At 39.5% G+C, this 16458-nt stretch overlaps 1 protein-coding gene across 14 annotated transcripts in view; it reads left to right on the forward strand.

Moving 5' to 3' along the window:
- Positions 1-15182, forward strand: part of Emsy (EMSY transcriptional repressor, BRCA2 interacting) — a 75515-nt gene extending 60333 nt beyond the window's left edge. For 5 of the 14 annotated variants that reach the window (XM_013116333.3, XM_005073961.4, XM_013116332.3 and 2 more), the window contains 7 exons: positions 1016-1180; positions 3108-3263; positions 4061-4102; positions 6590-6741; positions 8502-9065; positions 9992-10471; positions 12683-15182. In XM_013116333.3, the coding sequence (XP_012971787.1) occupies positions 1016-1180; positions 3108-3263; positions 4061-4102; positions 6590-6741; positions 8502-9065; positions 9992-10471; positions 12683-12877 (1754 nt within the window). In that variant the 3' untranslated portion in view covers positions 12878-15182. Of the gene's footprint in view, positions 1-1015; positions 1181-3107; positions 3264-4060; positions 4103-6589; positions 6742-8501; positions 9066-9814; positions 10472-12682 lie in introns of those variants that run through there. The other 9 variants (XM_013116330.3, XM_005073964.4, XM_040728103.1 and 6 more) reach the window with 6 other exon arrangements.
- The last annotated feature ends 1276 nt before the right edge of the window (positions 15183-16458 follow it).

A 16458-nucleotide genomic window follows, 5' to 3' on the forward strand; every position in this document is an offset into this window, starting at 1 on the left:
AACTCCTAAGTATGTGTTGCTTAATCCAATGCACATTTTGTATTTACATGTGTGCCTCTACATATTGAACATAAAAATCCTTTATATTAGTGCTGGAACTTATTTTCAAACCACTTAAAGTCTTACGGTTGAGTTTTCAATCATCCCTCCCCCGATAACCACATTTCAACTGACCTTTCTATATTTATATATCATCATGCACCTTATAATAATGTTTTGGTCTGCAGTGGACTGTAAGTTTATGGGGACAGTTATAGGGTGTGCTGTATAGCTCACATATAGCAAGCTATTTCTTTCATGTATATAAGTATTCTCTCACAATGACAGCATTGCCTAAGGTACTTCTCAGAATGTATTCCTGTCGTTAAGCAGCAGAGACTATTAATACGTTATACCCATAGATCTTGTTCTTATTAAACAGTAAAGCTAAGACCCAAAGAATCAACTTGCTAGTGACTGACAGGGTTGAAGCTTTCACCTGGCTTTGACCTCTGTTACACTTGCGTTACATCATGATGTTTCTAAACTCTTTTCTTGCTGTCAGTAATTCAGCCAAATATTCCCAAGTACTCAGGCTGTATTTAGAAAGCTTTTTCATGTGCATTGGAGAAAATCAGTCTCCTAGAACATTTTGCTTTTAGTAAACACAAACAAGCATTCACCTATATAAATGCACACCTCTGTAGACAGCAGTTAGCATATTGAATTGTACTTTGTCTTTTTTCATGTTCGTCTTCTCAAACAGACTATGTGCTTTTTGAGCATTCTTGGATTATTCTGTGAGTTTCTTGAAGTCCTTTAAATGTGGATCCTGATATATAGGTGTCTAGTGTAAAATAAGTGAGTGAGTGAATAAATGAATTCAGAAGTGAGAGTCAGTATGCCTTCTGATAGCTTACTGTCTTCTTAAAGAAGTCAAGTTTGACGTTTACATTAAATACAAAGATAAACAAAAACTGCTTTAAGAGAAACTTTTGTTTATAGGGTTTGTTTTTTTTTAACTAATATAAAACAGATTCCCAGCCTGTAGTTCATGTAATTGCTTCCCGACGTCAGGATTGGTCAGAACATGAGATTGCAATGGAGACTAGCCCCACCATAATATATCAGGATGTATCCAGTGAATCACAATCAGCTACTTCAACAATCAAAGCACTGTTAGAACTCCAACAGACAACAGGTATGAATTCACATGCTCAACTGAATGAAGCATGTTTTCTCTAGAGATGGGTTATGTTAAAATACACCACTGTTGCATAGTTTTTGCACATTCCTCCCCTTCTGGACTTGTTTATAATCTTTGGTACAATTTATTGTTCTTTAAGACGTGCATAGGAGTATGGAGTATTATCATTAGAAGGCAGATAGAGTCTATTTCAAATGGACAATTCTCTTGCCAGCAGAAGGGAGTGGGTTTGTCACTTTTAAGCACAAGCGGGACACAGATCAAAGGGTCCTTACTGTCCTCATTGATGCTATCAGAGCAATTTTGTGCCATAAAATGGCATTAGACTTGCTTGTGAACATTCTCATTTGTTCTCACCTAATTTTCAGATTTGTTTATTTTTTTGTGTAGGTTATCCACTAGCATGTCTATGTGTAATAAGATCCTATCAGTGTTTTTAGTTACTAAATATCTTTGATAGCTTCTAGAACAATCCTATGTAAGTTATACTAAGTTTTCTGCTATAATAGGACAGCAATTACGTGAATATTTTAGGGGTAGTTATGATTTTATCTAACCTTTTCATGTTTTAGAGAAGTTATCTGAGACTGAGAACATTTACCTACATGGTCAGTGGCAGGATGGTTGCTAGGGCCATCTCTGCTTGTAGGATCACAGCAGGGTTTGGTTTCTTTAAAATGATTGTTTTGTTTTGTCACCTTCTGCACTTTTGGTGGGAGCAGTCTTTTAGTGGACTTAGTTACTGAATACTATTTATTGTAAATTCCATGCTGTAGTGTATACTTATGTTTGATGTAAATTGTAAATGATTCCTTCTATTACTATTTTCAGCCTTGGTCATTTCATTTCTTTCTGTTTTTGTTTTTTGTTTTTCAAGACAGTTTCTCTATGTAGTCTTGGCTGGCCTAGAACTTACTCTGTAGACCAGGCTGGCCTCAAATTCACAGAGATCCACCTGCATCTGCCTCCCAAGTGCTGGGATTAAAGGCATGCGCCACCACTACCTGTTTAGGCACTTTTTCAGGTGCTTGTCTTTGACAAATTCAGCTATTTCCATCAATCATTTGTATAGATAGAAATGTTGAGTGAAGAGATTTTTTTTATTGAAGAAGTGGTAAGAAGTAAAAAAAAATGCACATATATATATAAAACACTATTAATTATAGGCTGTTTTATCAGATATTTTAGACATACAGAAGCAGAGCACCTATTTTTTTCCTAACGGTGAAAAGCTTTAAGTTTTATTCTTTTAGAGTCACAAAAGGCTTTGACATTTTCTTTGGCCATATCTTTAATTACCTACACACACATACACACACAGATATGCATGCATGCATACATACATACATACATACATACATACATACATACATACATACATACATACATTCACACATGCATCTCAATCTATAACCCAGGCTGACCTGGATATATCCCAGGACAGCACTGAAATCAGCAATCCTCCTCCCTCAGTAAAGACTGTATGAATTGCCCCCTTGCACTATGGGTCAAACTCAAGACCGTGTGTATGCTGGACAAGCACCGGACCTCTGGGTAACATTCCCAGGCCCTTGGATTTTTTAGTAGGTCAAATGAACTAATCGATGAGAAATGCTATTCTGGTATATGCCTTAGAGCAGATTATGCTGTTGTGAACTAAGGATAACAGCAATTGCTTTGAATACAAAGGGAATAACATCCTAGGATGTTATGAAAATGAATTATTGTAGGCTGCTGGATATGGTTATGTAGGTTGTAGGCTATACAACCATACTGAGCAGTCTGCAGTTTTCAATTCATTGTCTTTTCAGTCACTGCCAATATGGCGTCCCAGAGGTCTGGTTCATTATTCCCATAGACAACTCTGGTTTTAGTACTTGTTTATAATAAAAGTTAACTTTTCCCCGACTTTTTTATGCAGTAAAGGAAAAATTGGAATCTAAACCAAGACAACCCACTATTGACTTGAGTCAAATGGCAGTACCTATTCAGATGACCCAGGAAAAGAGACATTCTCCTGAGAGTCCATCCATTGCTGTGGTAGAGTCAGAACTAGTTGCTGAATACATCACCACTGGTAGGTGTCCTCTAAAACATAGTATTAAGGTAGTGCTGCCTTTGTGGATTTCATGGGATGCTCATTTGGGGGAGGACATATCTTTATATTTTAGATCTTTTCCTATTTGTTTTCAGAACAGATTGACATCATCTTTGGGGTTTCCCTGACTTTAATCTCAATTAGTCAGTCTCTTTCTCTCTCTCCCACCCTACCACTACCCCCTTTCCACACATGTACACGGCCACATGGACACACACGAATACACATGGACACACACGAAAAGTAGATTAGGTCTTTAATTGTGGTCTTTCGACAGAATACTAAGGAGATTTTGGGAATGGTACCTATGGAGAAGTGAAATTCTTTGTCTTAATCTCCAGGTGAGGCCATACCTGGAATACTGCTTCCTGTTTTGGATACTTCTTTAGCTTGAGATCTGATGGTATTCGTGATGTGAATAACCCACGGGTGAGGAGAGCATGTGTATGGGGCAAGCTCTTGACTCGTGTTTGTAAACGGTGATTAAATGAGAATATAAAATTTCAGGTATTTGAAGGTTCCAGATGACATAGAGAAAAGGGAGTTCTTTAGCATCATTGAGGAAATACTAGGAATGATGGGTTAAAACTGCCCAGAAAGAAAATCTAATGAAGATAATGGAAAACCATCAACTTCACAGACATTTAGCAGAAAGCCATTTGGTGCAGAGGCCCGTGTGCTGGGGAACTGGATATTAGTCTCTCCAGTAGCCTAGACTAGCATGTAGTAAATAGATGAAAAGACCTGTGATTTCTTCCCTTACTTATCCTTTTCAGAACGCACTGATGAGGGGACAGAGGTTGCTTTTCCCCTTCTAGGTAAGTGGTGTGCATCCATTTGTAGTATGATGAAAGGTAGACGATGATTAATTGTGGGTGACCTACTTAAATGGATGCGCTCTGCTCTGCTCTGGTAGAGGAAAGGTAAGCTCCACTTAGTGAAGGGAAGAAAATGTTAATTTTCAAAGTAGTGGAAGAACTGAGCACTTTGCTGGAAGAAAAAAAAAAAGAATTGTTTAAAGAAATAAATGACTGTTTATGGGGCTTATGTGAGCCAGCTAAAGTTGCATCACCCATTTCACAAATGTTCTTTCTATGACCTCTTTCTATTGTCACCATCTCTTATAGACACAGTAATATTGAGCATTTGCTTTGACTTTAAAGCCACCTGCTCTTGGCCCTATTTTTTTCAGTAGTGAATGGTAGTTTTCTGGGGTTTTACTGAACTTTAGTGGCCTACACTCTGGGCCTTTGGTATGAAAAAATTTATAGGATCTTGAAGGAGAATTATTTTTATATAGTGACATTTGATCTTCTGTTAAGTCCAACTTGTTTCTTTAATTTAAAAGTCTTGCTATTGGGGCTAAAGAGATGATTCAGCAGTTAAGAGTGGATGCTGCCTTTCCAGAGGTCCTGATTTTGGTTCCCAGCACCCTTTTTGGGTGGTTCACAATCACCTGTAACTGAAGCTCCAGGTTATCAAACACCTTCCTTTGGTCCCTATAGGCACCCAGATATATATGGTGTGCCACACACACACCCCAAAACAAATAAATTAAATGAATAAATACATTTACAAAAACTTCTGATAATTTTGAAAACTAGTATGGGTATCAGAATTGTCTATATAATCTGACAATTTCATCAGAAATTTATTATCTTTCAGATATCATTCATTTTTGATAATGCTTTCGTTTAAGTTTTTCATTGATTTGCTTGCTTGAGTTTAATGTCATAATTTATTTTTCTTCTATTTAGTCCTGTTGTAAATGATCTCAGTAGTTGTTTAAATGTAAATCCTGGGTTTTAATTTTCAGTTTACCTGAGAATATGTGGAAGATTGTATTAAGTCAAATAATTTAAAATGCACATAAAAGCATACTGTGTAAAATGCAGTGAAGTAGTATAGTGCAGTATAAAAGGAGTCCAGGTGATGCTCTCTGTAATTATATTTGTGGTTAAAGAGAAGCGCTATATTTGTGAGTGTATAAAGAAAAGAGCGTTGTAATCATGGTTATAATTAAGTTTAGTCCTTAGATCACCACACAGATACTTTGGTCTGTAGGTGCAGCCCACACTTGGGTGGTCATTCAGATGTTTCTAAGCATGTGTCAGTGCTACTTGAAGATAAGCTACATAACCTTACAATTATGGGTTATTAGTGGAGTTTTCATACTCTTAGCTTATTTACAGATTTTTGTTTTTTAACCTATTCTTAATTTAAGGGTTTCCTTCCTAGTAGCTAAAGGCATTTGAGTGTTCTATGGGTTTGGATGTGGTAGGTGTCTATACTGTTAAAACTTGAAGCTGAGGCTTATAGGGGGCTATTGAGATGGCTCAGTGGTTAAGAGCACTGACTGTTCTTCCAGAGGACCCAGGTTTAATTCCCAGCACCCACATGGCAGTTCACAACTGCCTGAAACTCCATTTCCAGGAGACCCAACACCAATGCACATAAAATAAAAACAAATAAGTTCTTAAAAGAAGAAACTGAGGCTGGTAAATGATGGTACAGATTGGTACCTGTACGGATGGGTAGTTTGAACGAGCCCTGTGGTAGGAGAGGAGGAAGTGGGGTTTGTCTGTTGAGCTAAAACCGAGGGAACAGAACAACCTTTTCTTCCTGTTGATACTTTACTTATTTAAGGACCATTTTTAGCCCATTGTTTTCATTCACCTCCTGTAAGGAAAAAGCAGCAAGCTGTTATTATACCATTCAAATACAGGCAAACAGAGCCAGGCTCAGAGCTTTAGTGCTTTCATAGAAAACAAGTGGCCTCAGATTCACAGGGTTGGTTGGAACAGAACAGGACAGGATTCCTTCTGTAGCGTCATTTTGTCCTCTGACATTTTTAGGAATTATAAGGCTGTGAAGCAATGTCTCTTCATGTAAAGGAGCAATACTAGTGTTGGATTTCATTCTTTTCCCATTTTCCTTAATGATGTATCTGGGTTGTGGAAATGCATTGTTTCCCTGTGACTTCATTGGGCTAAAAGTCACTGGAGAAAACCCAACAGCTCACAAGAGCGTGCCACTTTAAAGGCAAGTTTTCACAGTACCTCTCTACAAATTCCTGTCATCATACAATAGTTCTGTTGTTCCTATTTTGCTGATGACGAAGCAGTTTTATAAGAGGCTTTTAGGGTCACACAGTTCCTAGATGGGAATGTTCTGGTCTTCTGCCTCTTAGTTTGCTGTGCTGCCCTGTGGGATACAAGCTCATACGAATGTTTAAAATGATCGGTCACTGCTTACAGTTGATGTGGTGATTTCTGGAGAAACATCACCACCTCCTCTATTTTCAGTCAGCCATCGCTCCCAGCCCCAACAGCCTTCCCAGCCCCAGCGGACCCTGCTCCAACATGTGGCTCAGTCACAGACTGCGACACAGACTTCAGTTGTGGTAAAGTCCATCCCAGCGTCTTCCCCTGGAGCAATCACCCACATTATGCAACAGGTTGTATCTCTTCTTTTTCCTCTTTCATTCTGTGACCACTTTATTTCCAAAATAAGGTTCAATTTTATTTTCTATTTGAAAAAGGAGACATACCTGAGTTGTAAAATGTATATGTAACTCATCAGTTGTGAAGGAATGAATAGAGTCTGAATGGGGGGGGGGTCTGAATACCAGGAAATAATTAGAAAGCAGCAGTTTTTAACTTTCTAGAGACTCAGCATTTCAGAAGGGTTGGGCTGTCTGGGTGAGTCTCCTGACATCAGAGTTGGTCACTGGTTCTGTGTCTCTTATTACTACAGATGGATTTACTATTGATAGAAGTTAGATTTTTCAAAAATGAAATAGTGTTTGGCTTTTTGAGCTGTCTGTTGCTGAGTTTGCTTTTGCTTTTATTTTATACTTTATAATGAATCCTTACAAGACCATTATGACCAAGAAGGGAAAGAAATATTTTACTCCTTTAATTGTATGTGACCAATAAAAGAAGACTCATTGGGGAGGAAATGAACTAATATCAGATAGAAACACCTGGTATTAAGTCTAGTGAGGAAAAAGAAAGCTATGTTGTTAAGTTGATTTTTCTATGGCACCATACTTTGAGCTGTAAGTACATCTCCCTATGATTTGGAAAGGTAGGTATATCATACCTCTTATTAGCCAAAGTCATATAACTTGCTCTAGGTAGCAGAGCCATGATTTAAACCCATAGTGACAATTCTGCCACATAGCTTTATTGTGGGTATCAGATTCAACCATGACTCTCCTTAGTATTCCCTTAAATCCTGTCACTTGGCTGCTAGCAGCAGTTCCTGACTCTGCTACCTACCTGAGAGTCAGTGAAGAGGTGTTGAATCAAAACTGTGTGTATACCAAGCCTTGATCCAAGGGCAAGTTCTAGTTTTGAAATTAGAGTGGTGGTACAGTGTATGACAAGGCAGCAGGAGAGTTGGGGATAAGGTGGATTTTGTTGTGTCCCAAAGGAAAACCACCTGTCTCAAGATTTCACTGGGTGGCAGATCTTAGTCTGTCCTTCATTGGTATAGGTCCTGACATTGATCTTTCTTAAGACACATAGAGGTCAGATAGATTGGCTTTAAAGTGTCACTCAGAATGATTAGCTGACCCTAGAAAGTCAGTTTCCTTTCCCATGAAGAGAAATGGCTTGTCCCCTTGCTCACTCCCAGAAAACAGGACTCTCGGGAGCTGTGGCCTAGTGAGTCTGGACTCAGACTCATAGACCTTGGTAACACAACCTCTTCTCAGAGATGCCTGCTGTGGGGATCGGGGTAGTCATCTCCCAGACAGTATAGCTAATCTTTGGGACTAAGGGCATGCCTGTTGCTAGAGTGGGCTTTCCTGAGTCTTGGTTTTGTTCTGGATGCCCAAGCCAGATGACTCCTCAGTTGCTGCCTTCTGTCTTTAGACAGGTGAGTGTCCCTCAAGTACAAGCAGCAGGGTGGCTCCTGAGCTGGGGAGCCTCTCTGTTCTTTATGGACTGTGTGTAAAGTCACCTTATTCCTCTAATCTATAGTTTGGGGTTCTTCAGGACTTTCCCTACAATGATGAATGGACTGGATTTTGAGGTACTTACTGTCTGAGAGATCATATTGTGAGTTTTGATTAAAAGCCTGTGAAGCTTTGTGGTGTTTTTAGGCTCCTTTAAAATTATCAGAATGAATCTAATATTTTCCAGTTCAAGAAAAACTGGAACACTGTAGGTATTTTCTTACTTCATTCTTACTTTGGTCTCTGTTACTTAGGCATTAAGCAGTCATACTGCTTTTACCAAACACAGTGAGGAACTTGGAACTGAGGAGGGTGAGGTTGAAGAGATGGACACATTGGATCCTCAGACAGGTCTGTTTTACCGATCTGCCCTGACTCAGTCGCAGTCAACTAAGCAGCAGAAACTTAGCCAGCCCCAGCTGGAACAGACTCAGCTGCAAGTGAAAACTCTACAGTGCTTCCAGACCAAACAGAAGCAGACCATCCACCTGCAGGCAGACCAACTCCAGCACAAACTCACGCAGATGCCCCAGCTCTCCATCAGGCATCAGAAACTGACTCCTCTCCAGCAGGAACAAGCACAGCCCAAGCCAGATGCACAGCACACACAGCATCCTGTGGTAGCCAAAGACAGGCAGCTTCCTACCTTAATGGCACAGCCCCCGCAAACTGTAGTACAGGTACTTGCTGTGAAAACCACACAGCAGCTTCCTAAACTGCAGCAAGCTCCAAACCAACCAAAAATCTACGTGCAACCCCAAACTCCCCAGAGCCAAATGGCGCTCCCCACTTCATCCGAGAAACAGCCGGCAAGCCAGGTAACAGAATTTTGATAGCTTGCAAACTTACCTCTCTGTTCATGGGAGTTGGGGGCAGGTGAGGTTTTTTGTTGTTGTTGTTTTTTTTAAGGTTGACATCACAGCCAGCAGTGCTTTCTCCAAGCAAGAGGAACCTAAAAGCCTCATTATGTTAGTATTGGTGTTGGGGAAAGCACACATACTGATACAGAGGAAGCACAGCTCTCTGAGTGTGCTTTCCTAGGCAGTCTCTAAAGAAATCACTTCAGCAGTAACCAGCAGTGCATGGAAATGATAGCTCCGTACCTCCATGCTTATAAACTCTTACGTTCATGGCAGTAATGCTAAGGAAACTGCAGTCTTTTAAGGAACATAATTGACTATCTATCTTCCTTTCTAGTTTACATCATTACCATCTAGTTGATGAATTTGCCCTTTAGATTTATTGTCTAGATAACAGAGGAAATGTATGGATAATCTAAAGAAAAATTTTATTAGCATTAAGTGATGATTCTGGACTGATGTGTATATGTGTGTGTGTGTGTGTGTGTACAAATACACATAGAATATATTTATACTAAGAGATTGAAAAAAATCCATCCACTTTTAATTTTAAAAGCAGATTATATGAAATCATTTGAGCGGGTTGAAGGTATCTCGGGATGTAAATCTCAGGATAACTAGGCTGCTGTGATTTTTTTTTTTTCCTTTACTGCCTCAAAGCTTGGCTGGCTGAACAAAGGTTCTTTTAACCCCTCCTCTTTCCCTAGGTTCCTTAAAAGAAAACAGATCCTTCCCATCCAGCCCTCTTACTAAAGCATCGAGCTTCAAAATGTCTTCCTAGTATACCGCACAAATGTTTCTTTTACCATATTTTCTGGAGTGTTTGATTAGTTTTTCCTCAAAGAGATGTAGCTATAATACACACAACCCCAATTTGTTTTCAGGTGGAGCAGCCAATTATAACCCAAGGATCCTCTGTTACAAAGATAACATTTGAGGGGCGCCAGCCTCCCACAGTTACAAAGATAACTGGTGGCAGTTCTGTTCCTAAGCTGACGTCACCAGTTACAAGCATATCTCCCATTCAGGCCTCTGAGAAGACAGCAGTGTCAGACATTTTGCAAATGTCTTTGATGGAAGCTCAGATTGATACAAATGTAGAACATATGGTAGTGGATCCCCCAAAGAAGGCTCTGGCCACCGGTGTGCTCACTGGTGAGGCAGGAGCTTTACCCACTACCCATGTGGTGGTGGCAGGGATGGCGAAATGTAGAGAGTCCTGTTCAAGTCCATCTGCTGTTGGCCCTCCCTTAACGACCAGAAAGATGGAAGCAGCAGGAGTGCCTGCGACAGGCCAGTTCATGCGTATTCAGAATGTAGGCCAAAAGAAAGCTGAAGAGAACCCAACAGAGATTATCATCCAGGTAAGACCCAGAAGGAAAATGACACGTCTGGGGCAAATGGGAGGTTGTGGGTTTGATACTAGTCACAGAACTAGTCACTCCAAGGTGGTAACAAAATGCAGAGTTTATCTTTGGACAGTTTGTAAACATTTCTTGTTCCTCATCTGAATTTGCGGTTCCTAAAATAGTCACACTTCAGCCGACTAGAATGTATGCAGAAACATGTTCCCCATGTGTGTTTCTAACTACTTTTACATTTAACTTGACATAAACCATAAACTTGACTTCTTGGGTCAGGAGTTATTTAATCATCTTGTTATAGTATTGCCACCACAGTGGACAGTTCATCAACAGCCTACCTTCTCCACCTTTATCCTGTTTGTTCTAAAAACCAGCAGTCGGTCATTCTGTGTTACAGACTTAAGGTTGATGACTAAAACTGAGTCCAGACTAGCCCTTAGGAGTTATGTTTTATTTCTATCTCTCAATGCAAGATATTAAGGGTTTTTTTTTCTTTTCTCTTGATATTGGCTGCTTTTATTTGCTCCAAACTGGTACATAGTTTGCAAAGTATCAGAGCAGCCCATTTGAGTTCATTGAGAATTCCTACTTACAACTAGCATATAGAGCCATTGTACATGCTTCAAATTTCATATAATAAGTTTTCCATTTGCAGTATTGTTAAGCTATAAGGGGATACAAATTGATCATTGTTAAACCAAATGAAACATAATTAAATATGAGGGCTTGATAATTGAGAGGAGCCAAAGTAGCTGTAAAATTATTCAAATATTTTTCCATCTATAAAATGAATTTGGTGAATTACATATTTCTTAAAGGTTTTGTTGTAATTGCTGGTTTTTTGTTTGTTTGTTTGTTTGTTTACTTGAAGAGATGGGCTGTTTTGGGAAAGAGATGTGTTTGTGGTTTTGACATCCACTACTCTGGGCTGGACTACTAATGTCACTCTTGCCTCGATTTCTTCATTGATAGTGGGAATAAGTGATGCCTGATTTTTAGAATCTATGTAAAGGTTAATAAAATTAAGCACCTAGCACAGTGACTGCCTCAGTGTTTGCCCAACAGATGGTAACTGTTACTGATTTTACTCAAATGGATTGTGACAAACTGGAGACTTAGATTGCCATTCTCTTTTGGGATGGCTTAGTTGAAAATTTTTTTCTGCATTGTATTAGCAGGAATGAAAGTGCAGTTTACTCATGTCCAGGATTAGGAGCAGAGGTGTGGCATAACTGATATTCCTTGTTAAAAGGTATCTATATAGCAAGGCATGGAAGTGCATGCTTGCAATCCCCACACTTGTGAGGTAGAGGCAGGATGATCAGAAGTTTAAGGTCATCTCAGCTACATAGTCTGTTCAAGGCCAGCTTAGGATACATGAGAACCCCCTCCCTCCTCAAAAAAAAAAAAAAGGTTATGAAGAAAAAAGAATCTGATAGGACCATAAGTCACCAATAAGTACTTACCAAGGGGCTCTATCCAGTGTTCACCTAGTAATTTTTTTTTAGTTGTTTAATTAGCAGGTTTTTGGCATTCTCTTATATTTGACTACCTTCACTACTTAATTGCAATAAAGGTGTTTGTGCTATGACTAAACAAATTGGTCTTCTCTTTGAATCATCAACGAGGCTTAAAATTTGTTGTGTGTCAGCAACCAGTCATTTATCTTGAAGATGAACAAAAATATTTAGGCTGAATGTAATGGTGCATGCTTTTATTCCCAGAACTTCAGAGGCAGAGGCAGGAGGATCTCTGTGAGTTTGAGGTCATATATATATAGTGAGTTCTAAGTCAGTCAGGACTTCATAGTGAGATCCTGTCTCAAAAAAACAAAAACAAAACTGGTAAGATAAGATGAAAGTATTCTTTAAAGCCTACCTTCTAAATTTGCAGTACTGTTAGCCTTCTTTGCTGTACCCATAAAGGAGTACCAAGGCCACTCTGAGTCTATATGGGATTTGAGGTTGAATCCAGAATTGACCTTGACAGCTGTGTGACCTTGAGGACATCTCTCACCTCATGTTTGCTGATAGTTTCCGTACAACAATGTGACGGGATGCAGTCGAATGCCATGTGTGAGATCTAGCGTACTGCTTGCCTGGAGATTGTCTGATCCATGCCAACTTTCTGTTTTCTGTGCTTAGTTTGGGGAGGCATTCTCCTATTACCTTTTTTCACTATAAACATACTCTCCTGCATCTTCTCTTCCAGGCCATTCCCCAGTACGCTATTCCTTGTCACTCCAGCTCCAATGTGGTAGTGGAGCCCAGTGGGCTTCTTGAACTGAACAACTTCACCAGTCAGCAGCTGGATGACGATGAGACAGCAATGGAGCAGGATGTAGACAGCAGCACGGAGGATGGAACTGAGCCCAGCCCCTCTCAGAGCTCCACTGAACGGTCCTAGTTTTCAGACACCGGAGTGCACTTTAAAGCCTGCTTGGTTACCAAGTGTCCAGGGAAACTTATAATTTGTTGTCTAAAAAAAGCACTTTGTTCATATTTAGGCTGTGGACCTTGAAACACAGTGTTTCAATGAAATGTTGCTGCAGGAGCAGCATTTTAACAAGATAAAACTCACAGGGGAATGTACTTTTAAAAAAAAATAGAGAAAAAGAAAAAAAAAAACTAAGGAAAAGATGCACACCCATGGAGACCTGGCAACTTGCTGCAGCTGGGCAATGGGAAGTTTGTCTGGCAGTGGAAAGAGACTTTCCTGGAGTGGTTTTTAGCTGCTTTCCACTGAGCAAATGCCACCAGAGAATATTAAAGGAAAAGAAAGGAGGATGTGAAGAGTTTGTATTTTTGAAATGATGTATCTGAACAGTTTTTTAAAAAATCGTGTTTGTTTTTACATATCCCTGGAAGTATTGATTTGGTTAACATTTTACATTTGCTCAGTTCATGATTAGTTTATGAATACCTAGGAAAGTTGTAGCATTAAAGAGTCCTTGCTGGAGGGTAAACATCAGATCACTGACTGGGAAGTGTTTGGGGTAGCTTGTATATGCTCCTTGGTTGTATACTAATTTATTGTGGTGTTCCACACTTGCCTATTTATTTAATGTAAATGTTTTCAAGCAGGCTGAATCCCTTCTCCTACATGTCCTAGGAAGCTGGATCGCCTGGCCTTCCCACCTCCCCTCCCCCCTTAAGATGGATTAGATTTGATCAGGAAACAGGAAAAAAAAGACATTTCCGGCCCAAAGGAAATGTTGAGTTGTGTTAAGGAAACTGAACTCTGTTCGTTTGATGCTCTCTTGATACTGAAGTTGCACATCCATGTTGGACTGAGACTTTGAGAACAACTTTTATTACTTTTGTTTAAGCCCCTTTGAAATGTATGAAAAAGTTCACTTACAGTTCTAAATGTAATATTTTTAAGTTTTTACTTTTTTAGGGAGCAGTTTGTTTACATGCTGTTTTTGGTCTTATGATTGCTATCTGTCACAAGTTGAATGAAGAGTAAGGGATGGGAGGGTAAGAATTTTGACAAGCTGTGGCAAAAGAAACTATACTTCTCATTTTTAAAAAGTGTAAATAGAAAAGTTTTTAACGGTTTTATATGAATTTCACTATAAATAAGCATTTTAAGACTGACATGTTGAACTGTATATACATTTATCAGCATAACTGCCCAGTTTTTTGGTGCTGAAGTACTGTAAGTAGAATTTATCAACCGCCTCCTAATTTTTGCATCTACACCTGGGAAGAAGCTGTAATGCTGTAGTTAATAAACTCACATTAGAACAATGCTGAAAGTCTGTCTCAGCAGGAGCATTCCTGAGGCACACCTGCTCCTGGTGGTTGTCCCCATTTCTACTAGGTGATAATTACTTACCCATAGATGGAGCTATTGGATAACATTTTATTGTACAGATTTGTTTCAACCACTTTGTGACTGTTCTAAGTAAGAAAAACAATTTAACCTCTCCTGGGTTATAGACATCTTTAAGAATCTGACTAAACTATGAACTCAATCACCAAAAATATGCACATGCCAGTACACATGTTAGATTTTGCTTACAATTTTGGGAGCTTGTAGGCTCCCTAGAGCTTCCATGTATTCCAGGTTAAGCCCTCTTTTATGGTCAATCCATTACTTACAGGTGTAAGTTTTTATAAAATAAAATATCATTTGAATACACATGGATCAAGAAACAACAAACGTGAATAAATTATGTTTCATCTTCTGTCAGCATAGCATACCTGTGTCCCTCTGAGAATTTAGCCTTACTGTGTTCCAGCAGCTGAAATGCCAAATGAGTTTAATTTAGCCTACACTTAAAAATCACACACACACACACACACACACACACACACACACACGAGAATTATCAAGTGATATTTAGGTTTTTTTCCTTTTAACAGTTCTAATTCCAATTAGAACATAAATTTATAAGCAAATATTATTCATTCTTTTTTTTTTTATGTGCCAGGTATGGCTCTAACCACAAGGATAGTACAGTGAGTAAATGGAAAATCCTACCCATCTGGAGCTTACAGACATGGCTTCCTGCTTGTGAAGGAATAGGGGAGCAAAACTGATTCTGGGGCTCTTTATTTTATTTTGGGGGGTTGGCACATATTCAGTGTGTGTAATTGTGGTTTTGTCTGTGTAATGTGGAGGGCAGAGATCAACCTTGAGGTTGTTGGTCAGAAGTCATCTTCCTGGTTCCTGTTTCTTTTTTAATTATATTTTATGTATTTTATTTATGTGTATATATGTGTATTTATTATGTCTATATATATTACATGTGGAGGCTGGAGGACAACTTGTGGGAGTTGGCTCTTCTACCGTCTGGGTCCTGGGAATCTGACTCAGGTAGCCAGGTTTGGTAGCAAGTGGCTTTACCCACTGAGACATCTTGCTGACCCCCACCTTAGTTTTTGAAACAGGGATCTGGAGCTTGCTGACTAGTCTAGACTGGCTGTCTAACAGGTCCCAGGAGCTGCCTGTCTCTGCTTCCCGGTGCTGGGGTTATAAGCACAAGTCATGACTTGGGTCCTCTTGTGAATTCTGCTTTTCATGTTTGTGTGGCAAGCACTTTTACTGACCTATCTCCTCAGCCTCAGCCTAGGTTTGTTAAAGGCATTTTCATGTAAGCATATAATCTTTGGCCACATTCCCCAGGTTCCCCCCCCATACACACCCCTTTATTTTATGTATGTGAGTGTTTTGCCTGTCTGGTACACCATGTACATGCAGTGTCCAATGGGTCCTTGGGACTGGAGTTAGACAGTTGTAAGCTACCATGTGAGTGCTGGGAAGTGCAGCAACCTTGGCTCTAGATGGTTCTTGACCACTGAGCCATAGCTCCAGTCCTCTCTCCTAGGAATGGTGGTGACAGTAATAACTTGTATGGATCCATCTCCAGACATGCTTTTGCTGAAATTGATACCATTTCTTTGTTTCATGTTTAAGTCCATAAATTAAAAGTAGTTGTAAGCTATCACTGAAGGATATTTAGAGATAATGATGCACTTTTTTTGTTGTTGTTGTTTTTTGTTTTTTGAGACAGGGTTTCTCTGTATTGTTTTGGAGGCTGTAGACCAGGCTGGCCTTGAACTCACAGAGATCCACCTGCCTCTGCCTCCCCAGTGTGCTGGGATTAAAAGTGTGCGCCACCAACGCCTGGCAGTGATGCACTTCCACAAAACCATTAGAATTCTACTTTGGTTTTGAGTTGGAGATGTAACTCAGTTGGTAGAGGGCTTGCCTGGAATGCGCAGAGCCATGAGTTCAGTCCTTAGCACCACAGAAAAACTAGGCATGGTAGTGGATGTCTATAATTCCAGTACTTGGGAGGTAAAGGCAGGAAAATGAGAAATCACAGTCATTTCTTGCCACATAAAATGTTTGAGGGCAAGCATATCTCAAGAAAAAAAATTGGTTTAAAGTAAACTTTAAAAAGTACCTATGGTGCGCTTATAAACTCCTTTTGTTTTTCATTTTTATTTGCTTTAGAGACAGGTCTCACTATATGA

Source organism: Mesocricetus auratus, unplaced genomic scaffold (assembly GCF_017639785.1).
Source record: "Mesocricetus auratus isolate SY011 unplaced genomic scaffold, BCM_Maur_2.0 Super-Scaffold_4256, whole genome shotgun sequence".
Lineage (NCBI taxonomy): Eukaryota > Metazoa > Chordata > Mammalia > Rodentia > Cricetidae > Mesocricetus > Mesocricetus auratus.